General features: G+C 37.8%; 1 protein-coding gene across 3 annotated transcripts in view; it reads right to left on the reverse strand.

Moving 5' to 3' along the window:
* The window catches only part of KIF1B (kinesin family member 1B), a 132,971-nt gene that overhangs the window by 71,673 nt on the left and 35,812 nt on the right, over positions 1–25,486 (reverse strand). For all 3 annotated transcript variants that reach the window (XM_045546169.1, XM_045546171.1, XM_045546170.1), the window contains exons 9-19: positions 22,036–22,111; positions 20,876–20,954; positions 19,959–20,101; positions 15,669–15,802; positions 8,197–8,276; positions 6,292–6,367; positions 3,513–3,592; positions 2,908–3,014; positions 1,737–1,820; positions 1,337–1,517; positions 1,149–1,221 (exon numbers count right to left, since the gene is read on the reverse strand). In XM_045546169.1, the coding sequence (XP_045402125.1) occupies positions 1,149–1,221; positions 1,337–1,517; positions 1,737–1,820; positions 2,908–3,014; positions 3,513–3,592; positions 6,292–6,367; positions 8,197–8,276; positions 15,669–15,802; positions 19,959–20,101; positions 20,876–20,954; positions 22,036–22,111 (1,113 nt within the window). The remainder of the gene's footprint in view (positions 1–1,148; positions 1,222–1,336; positions 1,518–1,736; positions 1,821–2,907; positions 3,015–3,512; positions 3,593–6,291; positions 6,368–8,196; positions 8,277–15,668; positions 15,803–19,958; positions 20,102–20,875; positions 20,955–22,035; positions 22,112–25,486) is intronic.

Here is a 25,486-nt window from a genome sequence, read left to right on the forward strand (position 1 = left end):
CTGGTTTAACCCACCGCCAAGCCTGAAAACTGAGCTGACCTGGAAAAGGGAGCTTTTGCTCAAGTCCTTGGCTTTTCTGGCCCATTTAGCAATAGCCCCTCCTTCTCCAAAGCAAAGAACAGGACCAAAAGGCTGCATTTTATGCTGAGGGAAGAAGCCAGTGCCTCAGCTTTCTCTCTAATGCCCCCTTATGTAAAAAGATCATGAATCTAAAAAAATGAGAACTTCCTAAAGTGCATCCACAGCACCCAAAGGTTAGTTATATGTTTTTCTTACAGATCAAATGAATGCCAAGAAGCCTCTTATAACCACAGTTTTGTTAACCAAAATTGGATGGCTTTAAAAATGAAAATCTAACAGATCAACTTATTAATTCATGAAATTCAGATTCTATCAAACCTGGGAAATCAATTAACATCATAAAATGCTAATAAAGCCATGAGTATCATAGCTGGGACCTTACACTGACTTTCCAGCTGCTCACCCAAACCCCATCTTGACCCAAAGGAAGCAGGCCTCCTCTCCCATCTGAGCTGGCTATGCAGCCCCTGCTCCCACTGCCACCACACATGCCACTGAGAACCTTGTTGAGAATTCAGACTCCATGCAGGGGAACAGAGAAGGATTAACACATGCAACTGTGCAGCAACATTTTTAGACACAGTTTATCTTAAAAAAAATAAATAAAAAAAAAATCTGCCCAGCACAAGAACAATCCCAGAGTCAGCCCAAGAGCAGAGAATTAGTACTATCAGGTGATCAGAAACAAAACCAAGGCAAACTCCCATCAAATTCAATATTCAGACTAATTATCATTAAAAGAACCACCACTGATGCAAATTCTAAGACCACTATCAAGAGGCAAAAGCTACTGGAAAAGCTCTATTTTCTCAAAAAGTACTTGGTTGTGACAAAAGTAAAGATTTGACTTTAAGACATAAAAGGCACAAAATAGTACCTGTATGGACAGCTTTTCAGGCTAAGGCTACCAGGAAATTTAAGTTCTTTCTCCATTAAGGAAATGAAAGAATAGCATGTGGTATCAACGAGAGAAGCAATCTGGGCAAGTGCTCATCTGTGCAACAGGGAAGGTATAGGAATTAGCTGCCCTTTTCCTAACAGGTAGCAGACTCAGGATGGACTCCTACCAGTCTCTGCTGCTCCAAAAGAAGATCTGCCTCTTCCTTCTCTTTTTTGTATAATATCTCCATTTCCTGTAGCCTAGAAGAAAAAAAAGAGTAAACGGAGAAGTAAGTCACTGAGGTGTTTCATGAATGCTGCTATATGTTTAAAAGAAGAGGCAGTCGTGTGGGCCACATAATATTTGTGTTATTACCTTTTCTCCATCTCCTGTTTCATATCAATTCCTTGTTTTTCCAGAAGCTCTCTCTGAGCAAACGTCCAGTCCACAGGCTCAGAAGGGGTTTCAGCAGAAGGAGTCTTTTCCCGTTCAGCTCGTGCTTGCTCAGGGTGGTTAAAACGGAAAACATGGTTTTTACCCATGATGATACGGTTTCCTAGCACAAAACAAGAATAGGATTAAGAAATCATTTTTTAAATGTATAGTATCTGGCTTAGTAACCTTACTTTCCCTAATGCAAAAAAGATAGCTTTTGGAGTTTTATAAGAACAAAAATCCTAATGCTATCACTTTAGGCTTTAAACAAAGAGTCAAAAAGTTGCTCATACAAGCCTTGTGTACATTGCTGAAGATGTCAAACCTCTCCCAGTCTCACCTGAGCGCAGCTGAACAGGCTGGGCCACCCTCTTGCCATTTACGTAGGTTTCTGAGCGCTCACAAGGCTCTAGAGTCACGATAACTAAAAGGAACACAAACTACTATTATCATCACGAACCACTGGCACCAAATAATGGAAAGCTGTTGACTGTCAGGATGCATGGTAACAAAGATAGAAATATTTAATTGAATTTGAGAAACCTCAGAAGAAGATAGGAATTATTAATTTTGGTGATATCTGACAGTTCCATCAATAAACCTGAAAACATTAGAAATCTTAAGTATCAGATATAGATAATAACAAGAAACTGAAGATTAAAAAGCTAATATTTTGATTAAGGAAGGAATGAATTATATTATACAAGAATACCATTAGATTGCTGTTGTCTTGTTAATAACCCAGGCAAAAATCAAGATTTACTTCCTCTTCCCTTTTGATAAAAATAAATTCTACTGTGTTAGGCCGGGCGCGGTGGCTCACGCCTGTAATCCTAGCACTCTGGGAGGCCGAGGCGGGTGGATCGCTCGAGGTCAGGAGTTCGAGACCAGCCTGAGCAAGAGTGAGACCCCGTCTCTACTAAAACTAGAAAGAAATTATCTGGCCAACTAAAAATATATATACAAAAAAAATTAGCCGGGCATGGTGGCTCATGCCTGTAGTCCCAGCTACTCGGGAGGCTGAGGCAGTAGGATCGCTTAAGCCCAGGAGTCTGAGGTTGCTGTGAGCTAGGCTGATGCCACGGCACTCACTCTAGCCTGGGCAACAGAGTGAGACTCTGTCTCAAAAAAAAAAAATAAAATAAAATAAATAAATAAATAAATAAATTCTACTGTGTTAAGACTTGAGGTCCTTCAAATCTCCTATTACCCAGGATATTTGTTCTTTTCTTACTTTTCTATTAAATAATTAACATTCAAGACCAAGCCTAATTGCCTATGTCCTGCTCAGTTCTTGGCAGTAACAAAAGGCCTCCTTTTGTCCAGGCTATTTTCATGTAAAGTAGCTATGTCCATCCCTGCATTTATAAACAGCCCAGGTTTCTCCATTTTTCAATATTACATTGTACAAGAAAGTACCACTGACAGAGACAAGGAAGAGCAAGTCTGAAGGATTTCTCATAATACAGAATGAAAAAGTCATTGGAGAAGCTCAAACCAGGAACTCTTACCTTCACCACTGTTGCTTCTCTCGCTCCGGAAGATACAATGCTCTTCTTTAATGTGAGCCCCGCTCAGCACTATGTCCTGGCGCCGCTCAGCATCTGCTTGGCCAACCCTGTACACAAGAGAAAGTGTTTCCCAGGGAAATTCAGACACAAAAAGCACTATAAACAATGACCCTCTTTCTCCCAAAGAATATTCTTTCGTACATACAAAAAAAGTATTGCCTTTTTGTATCAGAAGCTTTTGACTGCAAATTCTATTCTCATATGTGATCAGCCTCCCTACATCAGAGTAAGAAACCAAGGAGCAAATGACTCACCAATGTAACTCATACAGCATTATAAAAAGACATGAGTGAAATAAACTCCCTAATGAATTCATTTAGGTTGTCAAAAGGAAAAAATTTATTTACAGTCTTTTAGAGAAAAAGTACATTAACTGGATCAGCTGACTAAAACATTTACATACCTGGAAACAGAGTTCATAACAGTTCATAACTACCTCAGACAGGAAAAATAACAAATCTACAACAAAAAATTTCCCTTAAGTTATTCAATCATCTAAGAGGAAAAAAAATAATTTAAATGTCCAAAACAAGAAACAAATATACCTTGTAATTCCATCTTTGATGTAATAAAGCAGGCACTCAGACATTAGTGGGTCTTCATTGAGGTTAACAAGATGTGGGGTCTGAAAAAGGTTACAGGTTATTAATTCAGAGTAAGGCACCACGAGAGGGCTGTGGCAACACAGGGTCTTACAGGTCAGGCTTCTCCAATTCCCTACACTGCCTGAAGAGGGACATCTTTTATTCCTAGTCATAATTTCATAGTAAAGAGAAAACATTCTATTCAGGCCTCCCCAACCTGCACTATTACATTCTACTTAAAAATATGAGCCTGGGACAAAAAACGAGACCCAATTCTTGATAAGGTCAAAGCACAAAGGAAAAATTAGGACAGGCTGATTCTCCAGATGGGTTAATTTTTGTAAATGTCTGGGCAAAAATCTCAAGAAAGATTTCATTTTTTTTTTGAATTTTTTTTTTATTTCAGCATATTATGGGGTTACAAATGTTTAGGTTGCATATATTGCCTTTGCTCCCCTTTCCCCCCAAGTCAGAGCTTCAAGCATGTCCATCCCCCAGATGGTGCTCATCACACTCATTATGTGTGTATACACCCATCTTCTCTTCCCCCATCCCATCTGCCCGATGCCCCATGAATGTTATTTCTATATGTGCACTCAGGTGTTGATCAGTTAAAACCAATTTGATGGTAAGTACATGTGGTGCTTATTTTTCCATTCTTGGGATACTTCACTTAGTAGAATGGGTTCCAGCTCTATCCAGGAAAATAAAAGAGGTGCTATCTCACCATTGAAGAAAGATTTAATTTTTCATTTACTTTTATTACAATGTCCCCACACCCTCTGCCATTTCCCTCTACAATCTGCATCAGTTCTTCCATGGTCCCAGTTATTGTCTTTAGTTTATTAGTCTTTATCTTAAAGAAAAATTAAAATTACTGACATTCAATAATATAAACATTTTCTAAAAATCTTCTTCACCTAACTGTAATATATCTAAAATCTTATAGAAAAAAACCAACCTTCTTTGGTGAAAATACCCCACTGGAATCCAAAAATAAGTCACATGGTCTTGGGGCCAAAATCTACTCAAGATAGTGCCAGCAAATGTGGAAAAATGAAAAAAGAGTCACATGAGGGGTTTAAGAAAAGGGACTACAAAGGATGATTCAAAAGAAGTTAGAAAAACCTCTACATCTTCTCAACTAGCATCCACCTTTATTGTTTAAGAACTCGACTGGTTTGAGAAAGTGAAAAGCTTTTGTGGGCAGCATTCTTTACAGTCCATCCTAATGGTGACCTAAAAAAAAAATAAATCTCAGAAACAGGTTCTAAACTTGTTTGGATATGGCCACTGGTATACTCCTTCCTTTGAAGTCTAGAAAGTTAAAGCAAGAGGGGAAAAAGTAAAATAAGAAAAAGCTTTGAAGTAGAGATCTCAGTTTGGAATTCCATGCTGTTTACATTCAAGTTATTTATGATTCATGTTAAATGTCATAATATTTTCACAAGTTGTTATAAAATATTTCTCTAGTTTTTAACACTAAAAGATGCTATAAAATACTTTTAGATACATGCATAGGCACAATTTAAATTCTATTGAAATTCTAATTGCTAAAATCTCTACAACCAAACATACCTGATTAAACAAACACATGTCTTATTGAAGGAAAAATGATGAAGCTAAAAATCACTGACCTTTCATAATATAAACATATAAAACACTCAGTGTAGTTTTATAATGTGTGTCTAAAATGTCTTTAAATCAATCTTTTCTGTTGAAAATATCACACTGGAATTTGTAAAAATGTTACGTGATCATGATAGAAAAACCTAACCAAGAGAATCCTAGAAAAATCACAGGAATATTTCATATTACATAAAACAAAAGTACCAATTCAAAACTCCCCAACCCTTGTATCCTAACCTAGAGAGATCATCAGAACTTAAGGCATAAAGATGTTTAAGTCGCCAATGGCCAATTTGAGGCCATTTGAAATGAAGGACCATTTTTTAGTGGTGTGAAATATATGCTTTGTACATCAGTTTGTTATATCATTGTCATATAAATAAGCACACAAAATAATCATTTGCTAACAGTTTTCCAGTATCCAACAATAACCAAGTTGCAACCTACTAAAAACCAAAACAAAAAACCTTTACTATTCTAATTAACTAAAAGGTGTCTAACTACTTACAACTATGATTATGTAAAGAGGAAGAAAAAAGACTATTGGAGTCATTTTTTAAAAAACAAACTGAGAAGGGAACAAAGGAGTCTAGAAGGGTAAGGAAAGGAATTGCTTTGCTCAGTACATTGGTTATCTATAATGCAAATTATAGAAGCAAATGGAAGCAGCATTATTCTACACAAACCTGAACAGCTGAAATTGGTTCCAAAAAGTTATAAAGCAAGGTAAATGACTTCTGTGAGAAAACCTACATAGAAAGAGTAGCCAAAACTGAAGCAAGGAATGCTGGGTTAGGTTGGGAATTTAAAAGAAAACAACAATTAAGATGACTAAACAAATTGAATCATGGCCAAAAGTTACAGATTTACTGCCTTTGGTTTTTCCTTTTGTAAACAGTAAACATGATAAGCATTTTAGAAATATGCTGCCTTTGTACTATAAGACCATACTATAAGATGGAATCAGAAATATCTGAAATAAGCCAAGTATCAAGATTTGTTAAAGGAGGGAGGAGAAAGGGCCAGCCCTGAAAGACACGAGGTGCCCCAGTAACTAAGATAAACAGAAAATGTTTCTCTTTGGTTGAGTTTCTCAACATTGCTTTCTTACCTTTTTAGGTGAGAAAACCCCTAGGGTTCCTCCATCTTCCCGAATGGCAACTCCCATCTCAGCCAACAAGGCCTCTCTAAAAAAAAAACAAGCACCTCAGAATACCAATACAAAATGTCAATTAAATCAGTCTAATATTAACTGGAAAATAAAGCATGCAATGCAAAAAGAGTTGGCCAAATCTAAAGTCAGTAATGCAAACATGAAATAATGTGCTTATCTCATTATTAATAAGAAATTATTTTTAAGAGAAACAGAACATTCACAATAATTATTCTATGTTAGATACAGTTATATTCACCCAGATAAGAACTTTGTCTTATCTAATTTTGAAGACAGAAAATAATTCATAAATAATATGTCTTTTAATATAAAAAATAAGAGGATATTCCTTAAAGCTACACATCCAACTCAAAGAACCATTTCTTAGGCTGGGCATGATGGCTCGTGCCTGTAATCCTAGCATTTTGGGAGGCTGAGGCGGGAGGATCACTTCAGGCCAGGAGTCTGAGACCAATTTGAGCAAGACCCTGTCTCTACAAAAAATAGGAAAAATTAGCTGATCATGGTGGTAGGCATCTGTAATCCCACCTACTTGGGAAGCTTGGGCAGGAAGATCGCTTGAGCCCAGGAGTCTGAGGTTGCAGAGCTATTTTGACATCACTGCACTCTAGCCTGGGAAACAGAGCAAGACCCTGTCTAATTTAAAAACAAAAAAAATCCAAAAAGCATTAAAAACCCCCATTTCTTCAGAATAAAAGCAACCAGAAAGTAATTTTGCTGTATAGAGTATGGTCTATAAACGCGATTTTCTCAAATGTTCTCATGCCCACCATCATTTTGGTTCAATAATTCTAGCTTAAAATGTCTATAATAAATAAGGAAATTCTAACTGATTGCTACATTTACTGTATCATTACATTAGAATTCACCTCTGCCTCATCTTCCATGGAGGAAGAAGACTGGAACTGACATTTTAAAAATGTATATTTATTCCAATAGCAAAGTATCATTTTGAGTTATGCCCATCTTCAGGGTAGAGAACTGATAGAGGTTAAAAGGGATTTTTAAAGTTTACAGTCCAAACTACTTCACCTCTTACCAAAGAGATTCTATAGAGGGTAACTCTGAAAGATAGTCAGAATAGCTATTGGATTTGGGCCTTTATTAAAGGCAGTCTACTTTTTGCAAATAAAAAACACTATCCCTAAATATGCTCCTTTTTTGTTCTTTTTCTTTTCTTTCTTTTTTTTTTGAGATAGAGTCTCACTCTGTTGCCCAGGCTGGAGTACAGTGACCTTATCAAAGCTCAATGAAACCTCAAACTCCTCAGCTCAAGAGATCCTCCTGCCTCAGCCTCCCATGTAGCTGGGACTACAGGCTCATGCTACCATGCCCAGCTAAGTTTTCCATTTTTTGTAGAGCCGGTGTCTTGCTCTTGTGCTCACGCTGATCTCAAACTCCTGGCCTCAAGCAATCCTCCCTCCTAACCCTCCCAAAGTCCCAGGATTATAGGTGTGAGCCAACACGCCCAGCATAGTATGTTCCGTTGTTATGGATCCCTAGCAACATGTAGAATGGTAACTATTAAGCACATGACTTCTAGAGAATATTTAAATATGTGGATTTTACTTCAAGTGTAAATTCAACTGGCCATAACTCCTCAGCCAGGTTTATTTTTTGCTTCATGTTTTAGGAGGGCAGATTCTTTGTTTTTAGCTTTGATTTCATCTTTTACTATAAAGTAATCCAAATTCCCTAGAGAACGTAGAAAAATTCCCAGATTTTAACCTCCTGACCTCTCCATTCTGATAGCCGTTTTTAGCTTTGATTTCATCTTTTACTATAAAGTAATCCAAATTCCCTAGAGAACGTAGAAAAATTCCCAGATTTTAACCTCCTGACCTCTCCATTCTGATAGCCTCTGTTTTACGAAGTTTCTCTTCCCAGGTTTCATTCAATTCAGCAATGATCTTCTCCGATTCCTAAGGAAAGAAGTACACAGTTAAAGTGGCAAGAGTCTTATAATCTAACATACCATGTCTAGGAAGGAAAGCAAAATCAGATTATGCCCTTTGAGGATCAAAGGCAGAATCTAAGGTGATGAGTTTTTTTTTTAATATATAAGGCAAGAATCATAAAAACTAGGCCTAAAATTAAGCTAGCCCCAGACATATAAATCCTCTAAGTTGTAATAAAAACACCTTAACAGTGAGTCTGCATGTATGTATGTGTGTGGATGAAGAGGAAGGGTAATATTAACATCTCAAAACGCAAGACACTTTTTCTGACAACCACTTCTATAAAAGACTAAAGTTCCCAAAGAGATTCACTGCTCTTATTTCACCATAATTTCACCGTACACAGTACTCTCTCAAATACAACACAATAGCCAACATAAAAAGGTTTATTACTAAACGTCATCTGAAGGCATATAGCTACTGAAGTTACAATTTTACCAATCAATTGCTCTTTAATATAATATATAAATATAATAAGTAAAACATTCTTCCGTTCCGAAGGAGCTCACTATATTGGGGAGAGAGAGCAGTAACTGATGATTTATTCATTAATTACATATATAACCCCTTATATATCAAGCCCTGTTCTAGGCATCTAGGGATATGGCAGGGAACAAAATCTCTGCCTTCATGAGACTTACATTCTAGTAAGGCAAACAAAATAATCAATTTTAATCAACAGTATGTCAGATAGTGGTAAGTACTTCTGAGAAAAAAAAAGCAAGGAAGGCAAAGAATGCAAGGGGAAGGGTGGGTGAAGAAGCAATCTGAAGTGAAGCTGTCAGGATAGGCCTCACTGACCAGGTTATATGAGAGCAAAGACAAAGGAAGAGCAGGGGCTGCCTTGTGGGTATGTGGGGTAACAGGTAGGAAAGTGCCTGGAGTTTTCCAGAAAAATCATGTTGCTAGAGCAGCATGTTTGAGGATTGAGGCAAGAGATAACAGAATAGCATGCAAAGTGCTTAGAACTAGGGTATTCACAGGTCTCTGGAAGGTGAATCAGGAGTGAGTGATGACCAGACAGAGGAATGAAGGATAAGCAGTAACTGACTAGGCAAAGAATGAAGGGTAAAGGAATACCAAAAAGGGGAACGAGCTTATGCAAAAGCAGGATAAAATGCTGGTCATGAAATCAGAAATTCAGATAATGATGATGATGAAATGATCACAGTGATTAACGAGAAAAAGTATTACAGTTCACAAAATAGTTCACTGTGTGATTCACATAATAGGTCAGGCCAGGCGTGGTGGCTCACACCTGTAATCCCAGCACTTTGGGAGGCTAAGGCAGGATGATCACTTGAGGCCAGGAGTTCAAGACCAGTCTGGGCAACACAGTGAGACAAAAAATAAATAAATAACAACTACAAAATTTTTTTTAAAAAAATTAGCTGGGTATAGTGGTGGACACCTGGAGTCCTAGCTACTTGTGAGGCTGAGGCAAGAGGATTCCTTGGGCCCAGGAGTTTGAGGCCATAGTGAGCTACAATGGCACCACTTCAGTCCCACCTGGATGACAGAGTGAGACCCGGTCCCTAAAAAAACCAGATCATTATAAGAAGTCTCTGGAATCCCCACACATAATTATATACATAGAAAGAACTTGTGGTTGGGTGCAGTAGCTCACACCTATAATCCTAGCACTTTAAGAGGCTAAGGTGAGAGGACTGCTTGAGGCCAGGAGTTCAAGACCAACCTGGACAACACAACAAGACCCCGTACATATAAAAATTAGCTGGGCATGGTAATATGTGCCTGTACTCCCAGCTACTCAGGTGGCTGAGGCAGGAGGATCACTTCAGCCCAGGAGTTTGAGATTACAGTAAGCTATACACTATACTCCAGCCTAGGTGACAAACCAAGACCCTGTCTCTAAAAAAAACAAGGAAAGAAAGAAAAAAAGGGAAAGAACTTGTGAGAAGTATAATACAATAAACCTCAACGTGTCTGGTGTTTGGTTTCCTAAAACTCTTAGGCTTCCAGAATAATACCATAATTGGATGTTACCTCAAAACCAAAAATATACCAAAGACAAGGGAGCATGTAAAAAAGCCAAGAGTAAAGACTAAAGGCAGGGCTGGGTGCGGTGGCTCACGCCTGTCATCCTAACACTCTGGGAGGCTGAGGCAGGTGGATTGTTTGAGCTCAGGAGTTCAAGACCAGCCTGAGCAAGAGTGAGACCCTGTCTCTACTAAAAAAAAAAAAAAAAAAAATAGAAAGAAATTAGATAGACAACTAAAAAACTATATAGAAAAAATTAGCCGGGCATGGTGGCACATGCCTGTATTCCCAGCTACTCGGGAGGCTGAGGCAGAAGCATTGCTTGAGCCCAGGAGTTTGAGGTTGTTGTGAGCTAGGCTGACGCCATGGCACTCTAGCCCAGGCAACAGAGTCAGACTCTGTCTCAAAAAAAAAAAAAAAAAAAAAAAAAAGACTCAAGGCAGCAGCTGCAATAGCAAAGAAGTACAGGCGTCAGGAGAAACAAATAGGAGAGCATGATTAAGGAAAAAAAAAAAAAAAACTACCACAAAAGCTAGACAAAGAGCAAAACAGATAAAAGTTAGAAAGAGCATGGGCATCAGTAAGATTTACATAAAGGCAGCCATGTAGGAGGTACTCTTTCAGAAAAGAGCAGAGCCAGTTACAAAGTGGGAGAAGCTAGAACAAGCCTACGGTGGGAGTTGGGAAGGTAAGAAGAAAAAAAAAAACCCACCTAAATTGGCTCTCATTAACCCTCGGCACACTCACAGGCTGAGAGGCTAAAACAGCTACCTGCATGGCATTGCTACACAGCACTCAGTAGGGATGATTACCACACAGCGCACGTGCCACTGCACAGCTAAGCAGGGAACCAACGCGCCACGCTGGAGGGACTGCAACCAAGACTAATGCATATAACTACCGCAAGGACTGAGAAGGCCAGGCAAGGAAGTATGCATGGTACCGAGTGGTCAATAGCGTATCTATAAAGCACCAGAAATGTTATGCAACAACTAACAGAGTGGTGTTAAATGCTTCTGCATATGACTTTACATGGGCAACTATAAGACAAGCTGACACCATAATCTATGAGATTTTAAGGCTTATTAAAGATAGCTGGGAAGAAACCTTTATAATCTCAAAGTGAAGACTTTGAAAACAAACAACAGGACAATAGGGGACACTTGACCAAACCAAAGCACCTATACCAGAACTTATGTTGTGGCCCACAAACTACTTACATTGTTTGTGGAATACAAACTAATGCATGAGGTATTTTTAAAATATTTTTTCCTGTGTGAAAAAGAGAAAAAAATGTATATTTTTTTCCTGCGTGATTACCTTCAGAAAAAGATAACTTCAGAGCAGAGGTTTATCTGGCCATATTAAAACTATCTTATTTTGAGGCAACCGTAGAACTCACCCTAAGAGACTTAAGTTACTGTCTAGGAATCTTCTTACCATTTTGCTGCCAACTCTAATATGACCTCTCTAATTTTACTAACCACCTGAAGGGTAAATCAGAACATGATCTCTTTGTAGGAAAGAGATTTAACAAGTACTCTGAGTGAGGTACAAATTGTATTTTTATTACAGCTTCAAGTTGCAATCTTTGTGTTGTCTAGAAAGCTATTTTTTAAAAATCTGAGGAAAGGTTAGAGAAAATAATAACTGAGTACCATACCAACAAAACTTCAATGCTGGGAAAGTGTGGGAAACCATTCTACAAATAAGGAAACTGAGGACCAGAGAAGCTAAGTGATTAACCTGAGGCCACACTACAACCTGAACCAGGTCTAGAGCTGAGTTTCCTAACTCTTACTATTCCTTCTTCACATAAAGAACAGAATCAATAGGCTTTCAAGTAAATATTCTATGAAACAGCTCACCCAAAATTAAGAAAAAGTGAAGGATATTTTGTTCAAGCCTGAATAACAAACTTAGTATAAAAGTAAAACAGAGAAGCCAACAGGAAGCCAGCATTCAACTACAGATCATCAACTTATTCTGCAGGCAGACACAGCACACTGGTGTCTGGGGCTGCCCATAACCCACTCTACGAGTAAGATGAAACTGAAATGGGGATTCACAGTTCAGAAATGAGAAGTTGAGGAGATAAATCTTTAATCTTCCTTCCTGCAGAACTACACTTGAAAAAAAAAATCCCAAAACAGAGGATATCAGGAACTTTTTTTTAAGATCTAAGGAATGGGCTCAGGTGTCATTCACTCTTTGGTCTAACATCATGCATGTCTGAAACTCTAGCCACTTGTACAGCACCAGTTAACAAACTGTATTCATACAGCTAAATAATTTAATCTCTCCTTAATGGTTCAGTTAAGGAAGCAGAGAAACCCACAGGGTGAGTCATAATTTTTTCCATGAAAAAAATTACAATTTAAGTTGTGATACTTAAGAGGTTAAACACTACACAGAACATTCTTCAAAGCCACCAGATAGCCAAGGTTTTACCGTACTGAACACAGCATGCTTCATAAGAGTTCCAAGTGCGGGGCCCTCAGGCCGCTTGGCACAGCATTTGCCCTTGCCTGCTTCTGTAATGGATGTTTATAGGCTAAGTCTAAGCAATGGCACTCACAGTACTGACTTTGACACCACAGCCACCATGCAGTGACTACAGCTACATGTCTAAAACCTTATTGGACAGGAAGTCAAATCAACAATATATACATTTCAACTCAGTTTGAATTGTGACTTAAAACTGAAGCAATTATTTATCACTCACTTTTGCCTGAGAGGTTTGTGGACAGGTAAAGATATTTATGATGGGGTAGTAGGTGTTTTACATTTGGAAATTGGTTACTCAATGAACAAAGCAGCAGCAACACTGTGTAAAAGTAGTATCCTACCAACTGATCTTTTCTTAAGTAAAAAATAAAGAGAAGCAAAAGGGAATAAAATATTAGGAAAATGAATTCACATCCTCTATTGCTGTCTTCCATTACAGTATTTTTCTCCTGCACTGTCATGCCTTAGGAACTCAGCTCCTAGACATTCTCAAGCATTTCTATTGTACAACCACTGCCCTACACTGTGGATACAAAATGTTATCTGCCTGCACCATTAAAATGCAGGTCTGCCCTAATGGAATTCTCACCATTCACAAAATAAGAGCAGAACAAAGGCGCTTGTGCTTCAGTTAACTACCGCACTGCTTTAAAAACTCAAGACAGCACAAAACTGTAAAGAGTCTATTTTCTTTCTAGAGTAAAGCTAGGGAAAATGAAAGATTTCATTTATGTTGGTGAAAGAATTAAAACAGAGGAATTTATTTTCTGATTAAAACGGTAAGTTTTATTTTAGTAGGAAGTAGGGAAGTTGAGGGAGAGTTCCCTGAATAATGACGTTACTCCCTAGAAACTATTTGGAAGACACTGAGTGACCTAATTCTTAAAGAGTCTGGTTAATGCCTTGACTGCTAACATTTGACATTATTTTCAGTTAGTCCACTTGCCAGTTAGGGAGAAATTTCTCCTTTACACTAAGATGAATGTCAAAGTAAAGGGTAATCTCATTTGTGCACTAAAACTTTAATAAACAAATATTAATATTAAGATTCAAAATCCCAAAGAAAAAGAATATTTTCTATTAAATACTCAATTAAGTGGGAGGTTTCACTTCTCATTCCCACGGAGCTCCCTATCTCCCACCCTGCCTCTAAATAGAGCCCTGCACAGCTACATGGTCACTGAGACCTATCGTGAGAAAATGTCCGAATGAAGCCTTAACCACACACCTCACTAAGCTCTTTAGTAACATTTCAAAGTCAATTTTACCAACAGCAAAAATTACCCTGCAGCTTGCAATATTTAACAGAAAGATGTCTCACTCCCTCTTCTCTTCGCCAGGTGTTACAGAACTTCACCCGCTTTCTACTAACATGTTCTGAAGAAAGAAACAAGATAATTTTTCCTCTTTCTAAAGCACAGTATTTTTGGAGTAAAATGCCAAGGGAAAAGACAGGCTCATTAAGAAAGAAAAAGCAGAAGCCCATTCTTCATATAAAATCTTTTCAGCCTTGCCAGAAAATCAAAATGAAAGCACCTGACATCTCCAATTATCAAGTTTAATTCACTTGTAGTGGTGAAGAGGTTCAGCAAGCTTTCAACCATTGCATTTGTCAAAGTGTGTCACTGTTCTCAATCGTCCTTCAATGAGCAGGAGTCGAGACGGATACTGAGTGAACATGGAGAGGACCACGGGCTGGCTGCATGACTGCAACTTCCCAGATCCTTAAAAAGTGTCTTTGGCCAGGCACAGCGGCTCACAACTACAATCCTAGCTACTCCAGAGGCTGAGGCAGGATTGCTTCATTTGAGCTCAGGAGTTTGAAGCTGCAGTGACCTATGATTGCACCACTGCACTCCAGCCTCAACGACAGTGTGAGACCCTGTCTCTTAAAAAAAAAAGCGTCTTTGCCTTCCTTGTGTCTCTTATCCTGGCACTCTTGAATACAAAGGCCAAGAGGTATGGGTCAAACTATCATCCTGGAGATGACTAGTAGGGGAATAAAAAACATTTGCTTCAAAGCATATGATGCTGTCACAGTCATCTGATGGATGGCAGGATTCCTGGACAACTTGTCTCAGCACCACAGGCAACAACTGTCTACTCAATGTAGTCATCCAGGGGGAAGGGAAACAGTTATGAGTTAGAAGGCTTTGCTGCTCATAACTTTCATATTCGTGGAAAGAGACAAGACAGAAACTGGCAGAGCCAGCAACAGGCTAGGAAAAACCTCCAACAGCAAAGCTGGGTGCCACAGGCAGGTGGATCTGCATACATGCAGCACTATGGCCCTGGGGCCCCACATGCACCAGCACAGGAGGAGACAGCCCTTCCTACACAGTAATCATAGGGTGTCAAGGTATTCTGTGAACTTCCAGAAGATATAATGTGTATCTGAATAAACCTGGTATAGTTCAAATGTTCAAACTTTCTTTTAATTGTATATTTAATTTACTAACAGAAGCATGGCCCTATAAAGAATCCCATCTTCAAATGAAACCAAATATTTCTAACTAATTATTTCCAACTAAATTTCTAGCTAAACATTTCACTGTGACTTATAAACTACCCAAGAATTAACGTACATATCTATTAATCAGTTACTCTGCCTGGCCAACCTATGACCTGTCCATGCATCTCTCCCATCTAGGCCTGGCCATGTCAGACTCAAGCATTCTGGTGAAAAGAGATCAATTAACTTACAAAGCAGAAAATTTCTTTTTTAGTACACACATAAAAGTTATTAAGTTCTCCATATGTTGAGCCAAAACCTCAGTGATTTTAATCCTAGTTCTGCCTTGTGGCGCTATATAGAATACCTTGCATTCAATCTGAACTTTTACTTACCTTTAGACGTTCAATGGCTTCCTCTCCTCCAGGTGTAGACATGATCCTCTCCTGAATACTGGTCACAGACGTCAAGCCCACTTGACTACTGAGTGAGCAGGAAGATGGGGATGAAGTGAGGGACCCCATGGATGCTGTGGAAAAATGGCCAGGGCGTTGATTCTCAGAGGCTAGCAAGTACCTATGCTTATTGTTCTGAAAATCTTTCAGATCTGGGAGATAGAAAAAAAGGAAGGCAGAAAAAGTGGGAAAGAGGGAAAGGAGCAGAGGAAGAAAAAAGACAAGGAAGGAACATCGGTGTAAGATAGGACAGCACTGAAGCGCCAAGACAAAGACACACTATAATACAAAGACAGATTATAATTGTTTTAGATGGCAGTTCTAAAACATGTCTCTTTAATAATGGTATCCTAGAGGTTAAGAGTCATTTCTGGATTTAGAAACTTAAAAATTCCAATACAGGTTAACATTGTATCTGGTAGGGGATAACCAGAGCCTTACAGGATGCTGCTTAGGCAGTCTCCCTAAACAGCCAAACTACATTCCTTCTATTCTTTCTTTTTTGACAGGGTCTCATTGTGTTGCCTGGGCTAGAATACAGTGGCTCACTGAAACCTCAAAGTCCTGGGCTCAAATGATCCTCCTGCCTCAGCCTCCCCAGCAGCTGGGACTACAGGTGCACGCCACCACACCCGGCTAATTTTTCTATTTTCTGTAGAGATGGAGATCTCACTATGCTGCTCAAGCTGGACTTAATTCCTGGCCTCAAGTGATTCTCCCACTTCAGCCTCCCAAAGTGCGAGGATTACGGGCATGAGCCACTGCATCCAGCTATATTTCTTCTATTCTTTCTATTGTTCCAAGTCTACAATGCCTTCAGATTTATACGACTCTTAAAATTACAGTAGTCTGTAATAGTAAGGGGAAAACAATGATCATTTATTTATCAATAATAATCCACATCAGCCTGGCCCAGTATTCTATGAAATTCAGCAAAAATTTCCAAGAAAATGTTATAGTTAAAACAAAAATCTAAGCACTCAGTAGTGTTCTTTGTGTAACAACATTTCAATATGCTAAAAGGATTTTTAAAATATGCCTTAAATAAAAAGGAGAGGTAATTGTAGAAATGACAGGAATTTTGTGCAAAGTCCTGGTTAAGAGATCAGGACCAACTGATTGCCTCAACAGGGAAAAACTAGCAAATTAATGAGTTTTAGTGTAGTTTCCATTCATCTACAGAGCAAGCAAAAAATAAATCTGATTATTTGCTAATTTAAGTAAGGCCCTTACTTTGCCTAACAGTACAATCATGGGTCACTGGTAAGCCTGTTTCTTAGTATGAAATGCAAGTTTTGGGGGCAGATTTTCATTTACTGTAACTTTTACTTTTAAAGTTAGTATTGGTAAAAAAGCCACAAACAACAAATTCATTAATTTGTCGTTTGTACTTTCATTAGTCATCCTTCTTAAATAGATGCCAATGGTTATTGGTGCATTCCAATTTTAAAATCAGCTCATTTTTAAATTTGAGAATATCTATATTGCTTAAAATTTGTATCAAAGCTAAGTAAGTTTTCCTTAAAGGAGCTGAGTCAATATAAATAGCTGCAGAAACATTCTTAATTCTCTCTGGGTCTACTCATCTCTAATATTTAATGGAAGCCAGGGTTTTAAGCCCCTTAAAGCCAGTGGTTGCTTCAAGACAGTTTGAAAACCACCATCTGCAAATACAGACCATAGGGAAACAAGCAAAGAGGCATGTTTTAAAAAGGGAATAGGAACTGGTGCAAAAAGTTAGCCACCAGGTAACAGCAGCAGGTGGGAAAGGTCCCACGGACACATGCAAATCCTAAAAGGAATTAAGAGAAGTAGATTAAAATGGAAATCGAGAAGAAGTGAAGGCTGCTTTTCTTCACAGATACAGAATTAAAACTTGGTCATGCATGGTTTTTCAGGAAATGCCACAGCTGCTCAGAAAAGAGGTAGGCAACAAGCTTGTAGGAGCACCTTGAGCACAATAGCAAGAACAAGAAGGCATTTTTTCCACACCGGTATTGTTCAGCTTTGGAAATCTCAGACAGAGCTGTTCCAGTCCAAGAGTCACTTCGGTATTAGGACATTGTAATGCCTTCAAGGTCTAACCTTCTAATAACAGCCAGGCCTATATTTGGTTTCTCCTACGTATTTCCTCACTGTCTACTAAGCCTCGTTACATGCCTTTCTGTAAAAATAAACAAATCAATAAGAATCTAAAAATTAAAAGAAATGAAGAATCTTGATTTCAAGGTTAAGATAACAATTCCTTGATGAATTACCTTAAAAGGGTAAGAAATTATTTCCTCATCAACTTAATGAGATATATGGAGAGAATATTGAGGTTCACATGATCCTTTACAAACTCTCCTCATTTCAAGCACATTTTAGATACTTAAGTTTTTAAAAAATTTAATTAGTAATTTATGAAAAGGGGGAAAATGTTTACCCAGCCATCAAGTAAGCTGAGGGCAAGATATGAATAAAACCAACTTGGCATAAGTACAGGTGAGTGTTAGACCAACATTTGCAGAGCTCCTCACTCACAGTTTGGCCAACACAACTGTTTTTCATTACGTATACAAAGCCTCAGATTTACAATGCTAATTAAAAAGGATTTTTATATTAAATAATCAGACCCTGAAGGGAGCAATTCAAGAGGCAGAAAAACAAGCGTTAGTGTAATAATGATTAAAAGCAAGGGCTCCGAATCACAGCACCCAACCCAACCACGTATTATAGAAACTTTGGGATCGCAGACAAACCACCCAGGCTACTGGTAAAATAAGCATAACAGAACTTTTTAAGTCATTAACAATATTAAAAGAGATAATATATTCAAGGTGCTAAAACAGGGCCTGGCAAATTTAAACAATAAATGTTAGTTGTTATCATTGCTATCATCATCATCTATGATTTGGGATGTAATTTAATCACATAGGGGGAAAACTGAAGAGTAGAAGCAACAAGAGATTCTTAAGCCTCTCAATTTCACTCAAGCCATTAACTGAAATTCAGCAAAGATGGCATTGCTAAATGAAGAAGGGCAAAAATAGGATCATTTCTGATTCTACACTTTGCTCTGTCTGGGATTTCCCTGTTAGGATTGCTAGCATGCAAAGCTCATTTTAAGGCTGATCCAGCAGAGGCAAGTTAGCAAGTCAGAGTACTGGAAATAACCAATACACGAAATACACACATTTGCCTCCACTTCCAGAGTAATCATCAATCAACGGATCAACTGAAGGTAAGCAGGAGGGAAAATACGAGAAGGGTCAAAGTTTAGGTTCAGCAGTGACACAAAGAGGGAACAGAGCAGTATTTGGCATTTGGGAAGATAAAAAAGTTAACATTTAGAATATATTACCATTTTTATAAAACTGTATTCATCTACACTCAGCCTATCATCAGTAAGAACTAAGCCAGAAGAGGCCTTGAAAATCTTATTAGAATTTCAAGGAATATTACTTTTACACTCAAAAAATAAAAATGTCATTTATTAAACAAATCCATATTCTATTCTATTTGAAAAATATCTAGAACTCACTTAAGAGAACTTCTGATTAAGCCAATATATAGGCAGATTACTGAGATTTTTAAAAGATACATTTTAAGACAACATTGTAAAACAATATTCTCTAGAAGTCTAATTCCTGAACTTGACAGAAATTGGGTCTATGGCAATACCATCCTGAACATGCACGATCTCATCTGATATTGGAAGCTAAGCAGGGTAGGACCTGGTTAGCACTTGGATGGGATAAATTGGACTCTTTCCCTTCATATATTCATAGGGAGCAGGAGACTGTCAATAATTTTACAGGAGGAGGAATCTCATCTGAAAGTAGACTTGAATGGGAGGTTTCTTATAAATCTATTACTGCCATTATACTAATTCAGAGTAACCCATACAACAAAAACTTCAGGTAATATTTTAATGATGTGATTAATTTCTTAGTGACAATAAGTTTAACATTACAAATGAACTTCATTGCTGATCTAAAACAGAATTGTAATAAATATACAAGTGGTGACATATTCATGTTTTAGAAACTCATTTCATGAGTTTAAATGGATAGCCTGGTATATACTACGTAAAGGAATCCAGAGATCATTTGCACTGGGTTTTTAAAGGAAAAAAAAAAATTTCCACTACTATCTAGCTTCATCAATTTCCTTAAATTGAAGCTTCTTTCAAATGTAAGAACCCTGAAGAAGAAAGGATTAGATTTTGTTGATCCTTAATTCACTTACTATCAATAATATCTCCCAGCCCCTGAGCACGAAGAAGGTCCTTGAGCCGTGTCACCTCTTCCTTTAATTCACGAACCAGTTTGGCATTGGGGTCCTCATTGATAACAGCATTGCATTTAATTTGCTTTGCACGATCTGCATATCTAGATCCAAAAAGAAAATTCATTTCTCAGATGTTCTACTTCTCATAAATAACATACTATTATTTCTAAATCAAATATCCTGAGTATTTACACATTTTATGAGCCTTGATAAAATAATACACTTGTATAAACCTTTATATAGTACCTTACAAAGATGAGGAAAAAGACTCAGATGAATTTAAGTGATCTGCCCACAATCACAATGGAAATAAATACCAGAGAAAGGACTCAAACCCGATTTGTCAGACTACAGAGTGTTTCTCACATTATATCAAGAGTCTTTAATGGAAGGAGGACAGAGAATTCCAGATTAAAGTAATGGAACTTATGCAAATATAAAAATATTAATAACATCCTTTCAGTGAACATTCTGTTGGTGATTTTTTAATGCTACATGTACCTATAATTTTATTACTTCTTATGACTTCAGTATTTCTATAATGACAAATATCACAAGGATACACTTTTTATAGAAATAAATATCATAAGAAATTTTCACTATTATCTGAAACTTATCCAAAAATCTCACTTGAGCAATTTTAACATCTTTCCTAAGAAGAAGTTCTTGCTTTTCCCAATGAAACTGAAAATCATAAACAAGTAAATTCCATTATAATACAAATTGTTTTTTCTCTAAGTGTTCTCTGTTATGAGAGGATGAGATCATTATACACACAAATAACTATCCACACAGTACCAGAAAATCCATGGTATAAAAAAATGACTTATGATGACAATGTGGTCAATATAGCTACTGAGATCAAATGAGAGTACCTCAGAGTGCTCAAAGTTTCATCATAGTTGATATCTGCTGGGCTCAGAGCAGCAACCATTGCAGTCCGAGAATTGCCACCTAAAAAGATGAATCGCGAATATCTCAAATCACACTCATTTTATTTTTTTTATTTATTTTTTTTTTTGAGACAGAGTGTCACTTTGTTGCCCGGGCTAGAGTGAGTGCCGTGGCCTCAGCCTCGCTCACAGCAACCTCAAACTCCTGGGCTTAAGCGATCCTCCTGCCTCAGCCTCCCGAGTAGCTGGGACTACAGGCATGTGCCACCATGCCCGGCTAATTTTTTCTATATATATTTTTAGTTGTCCAGATAGTTTATTTCTATTTTTAGTAGAGACTGGGTCTCGCTCAGGCTGGTCTCGAACTCCTGACCTCGAGCGATCCACCCGCCTCGGCCTCCCAGAGGGCTAGGATTACAGGCGTGAGCTACCGCGCCCAGCCTCATTTTAAAAGAATTTTATTAAAGGTTTCAAATTTGATGACACAATCTCAGATTCTAAGATTTAATCAAAAGACAAATTTCTTAAATGTCCCGATGCTACTGGGTCCAGTTCTTATCCTCCCACTCTGTTTTAATTAAACCCACTCCAATCAAGATCTCAGCCACTCTACCAAAACTGCCCTTGGCAACTGGAAAGTCTCTGTCAATGGGGATAAGCCCCAAAGTCCATTATCAGCCTCTTCCTTCTATCAGCAATATTTGACATAGCTGGTCACTCCCTCCTTCTTCATAAGGTGCAGTGAATGAAGAACAATGACCTGAAGGTCTGAAAACATCAGCAATAAGGGGAAGTAAGGATTGACAACATCTCACGTCCTCAGAGGAGCATGGGGTTTTGAAAGACTTCAAAGAAGGAGGAGTTTAGAGCAGGTGTGGGAGTCAGGAAGACAACTACTACACAGTTCATGCCCTGAAGTAAATGACATATGGGAGACACCCTGGTTTAAAAGTGAGTGAATCCAACTAGCTGAAATCAGTAGTAAAAATGAAAACACACAAGGAGCACTCAAGTTAGTAACATGAGTATCTAGAGATTATTCTTCTCCAAAACAGACACAGGACAATTAATTACAGAAGATAATCAGTAAACAGTTTTGAAAAGATAATGACAAATTGAATTTTCACCAATAGTCAACATACCTAGATTTTCTCGAAGGAGCCAAGTAAGTACAGAATCTCTGTAAGGAATAAAGTCAGTTTTCTTCTTCTTTTTACTCTATTAAAAATAGAGAAAGGAACGGCCGTTAGCGTTGTTAGCGGGGAAAATTCACATGAAAGGCAAACCAGTCTAAAATTCCCAAACAAATAAATTACAGAACCCCATCACTATTGTAATTTGTTATTCACAGTTTCAATTCTTCACAATACTCAAAGCTCATACAATAATTTTTTTTTACATTTTGAAAAATTTATAACACACAACAGCTGAGAGAGTAGTATAATGAGCTACCATACACCCATCATGCAGCTTCAACCAATCACCCTTATTATTGCCCAAACACTTTTCTATTCTTTTTTTTTTTTTTTTCCTGAACCTTTTTGTCTTTTTTTTTTTTGAGATACGGTCTTGCTGTATTGCTCAGGCTGGAATGCAGTGGCATAATCATAGCTCCCTACAACCTGAAACTCCTGGGCTAAAGTGATCCTCCCACTTGGGCCTCCCAAAGTGCTGGCATTACAGGCATGAGCCACTGTACCCAGCCCTGAATCATTTGAGTAAGTTGCAGACATCATGTCTATTTACCCTACACATTTCAGCAGATAAGGACATTCTCTTACACAGCAAACCATGACTAAATTCAAGAAATTTAACATCAATGCAATACTACTATCTAATATCCTGTCCATATCACATTTTTTTAAATAGCTGTGTTTTAAAACAAATCCAACACTTTACCAATAAATATTTCAGGTACATATCTCTAACAGAGGAAAAGAAAATCACATGTTTTTTAAAAACATAACAACAAGACCATTACCACACTTAACAAAATTAAAAATAATTCCTTAATATCATCTAATACTCAGTCCTCAATTATTATTTTTACAGACGGGCAAATATGAATCCTGTGCATTCCAGGTTGGATACACAGGAGCAAGTCATTTAGTTAATGAATTTACATGGTCAAGCACCAAATCATCAAAAGGATTTTTGCATATCTAGTAACTTTTGCAAAGTAATAATGCTCACTTGGTTTCTTTGAAAGGAAATTACGACAAAAAAACCATTAGAGCAAGAGCTAAAAGTGAAAAGATTTAAGAAAGTGATATGATTTATTAATTTAGAAATTTTAAGGATTGCAAGATAAATTTTCTATTAAATCTACTTATAATGTTCTCTTCATGACCCTTTTCATTATGACAGGATAAAGCAAAAAGCACCAATGAAAAGGCAATGCAGAAATGGAAAAAATTATTAGGTTATTAAGTATGAAATGTCCAATTTCCTTCAGTACTAAGTTTGACAGTTGGTATCTCTGACATTTCACTTTAACACTTCTTGTTTTATTTTTATTGTGAAGGTACACCCTCATTCTTTCAAACTCATGGTTTGGCTTCTGATTATCTTTTAAATTTTTTTTTTTAGAATAATTTTTGTGAAACCATGGATAAATCAAAAATTCATGTTATTTTCAAATATGAGTTCCATCGTGGAACCACTGGCACAGACAACTCAAAATATCAATAAAGTGTTTGGGAAGGATATAGCTAATGAACACATAGTACATCAATGGTTTGAGAAGTTCCATTCTGGTGATTTTAATCTTGAAAATGAGCCATGTAGGTGACCTGATATCAAGGTGCATAATGATGAGCTGAAAGCTGTAGTGGAAGTGAATCCATCTCAACCTATGCGCGAATTAGAAGCAAGGTCTGACGTTACTACCCCAACAATACTGGACCATTTGAAACAAATCAGCAAGGTAAAGAAGCTGGATAGATGGGTTCCACATGAATTAAACGAGCGTCAGAAGAGAAATCATCTTGAAGCCTGCCTTTCTTTGCTGTCACGACATAAAGGCAAACCATTTCTACGCCGTATTGTTACATGTGATGAAAAAATGGATTCTTTTTGACAATCGCAAGCCTTCAGCACAATGGCTGGATAAAGATGAAGTGCCGAAACACAGTCCAAAACCAAATATTCATCAAAAAAAGCTAATGGTAGCTGTTTGGTGGTCCAGCGCTGGTATTCTCCACTACAGATTCATGAAACTTAGTCAATCAATTACAGCAGATGTCTACTGCAACCAAGTGAACGACATGATGAGGATGCTTGCGATTAAGCAGCCAAGATTGCTCAACAGAGACAGGCCAATCCTCTTGCGAGACAACGCTCGACCACATGTTGCACAAACAACGCTGCTCAAACTACAGATGCTGGACTTAGAAACTCTCTATTATCCACCGTATTCACCAGACCTTGTACCAACTGACTACCACTTCTTCCAGGCTTTGGACCACTTCTTGCAAGGAAAAATATTCACTTCTCAACAAGCTGTAGAAAATACCTTTCACGATTTTATCTCCACTCACTCTCCAGGCTTCTTCGCTGCTGGCATAAACAAGCTACCATTAAGACGGCAAAATTGTGTCCACAATTTAGGCACATACTTTAATTGTTCTGCTTCTTGTTTGAGATATAATAAACTAAACTTTTGATTCGAAATCAGACATTTCATATCTAATGGCCTTATATATTCTCTTAAAGTAAAAATAAATGCAAATGCTTTGCAGATAACTGCTACTCAAATCTGCTGGCTGACTACTATATTGTGATGGCTTAAGAAGCTACTAAGGCAAAAGCCAGGGTTTACTGATAAATATCACCCCAGCCATCCACAGTTTTACAATATTCCTGGTATAACCCAAGGTTAAACTAAGGATGATCTACTATTTGTACAAGCACAGGTATTATGAAAAAGAGTACTAAGTGGCTGATCTCTGGTTTGTTGAGGAGGAAAGGGAGTAGGCAAGTGGTATTTTAATTCCATCTCTTATCAAAAAGGTCTGTGCCTTCCCAACCCACTCTACCCACAGATGCACATTCCACCAATTAGAAAGTCATTTCCAATAGCAGGTTCCATTTTAAACTGCACAGACCTCTAGAGAGAATTAAGCCTTTTCAGTCATTCACACATTAGTGGAACAAACTTTCATTCCACTACAAAATCCTCCAGGCTAAGACTTCAGTTTATCTTCTTGTGGTTCCCGAACATACTATACTTTGCCCATGGGTAGTACTAAAATGCTGTAAGATTTAAAGTATGTCAGTTACAACAGCTACAAACAGTAAAGTAAAAAATAAGCAGTATTGGTTTGCCAAAAATGATCTATTTTCATTTCTGCCAATTACACTAAATTAACACATTAACTGCCATGTGAGTTGTATTTAATTTTGAGCCTGGGGCCTCATGAAGCATATATAACTCACGTCTCTTTACCTTGGGAGCTGTGTGGTGCACAGGCAACTCACGCTGCCACGCTGTAGCACACATGTTACGTGATGGGTGGCCCCCTGGGCAAAACCCTGCAGTTGGTTTGTGAAAATCTTACTTGTTAATGTTCTTATTATCATAATTAATATTGC

Source organism: Lemur catta, chromosome 3 (genome assembly GCF_020740605.2).
Source record: "Lemur catta isolate mLemCat1 chromosome 3, mLemCat1.pri, whole genome shotgun sequence".
Classification (NCBI taxonomy): Eukaryota; Metazoa; Chordata; class Mammalia; order Primates; family Lemuridae; genus Lemur; species Lemur catta.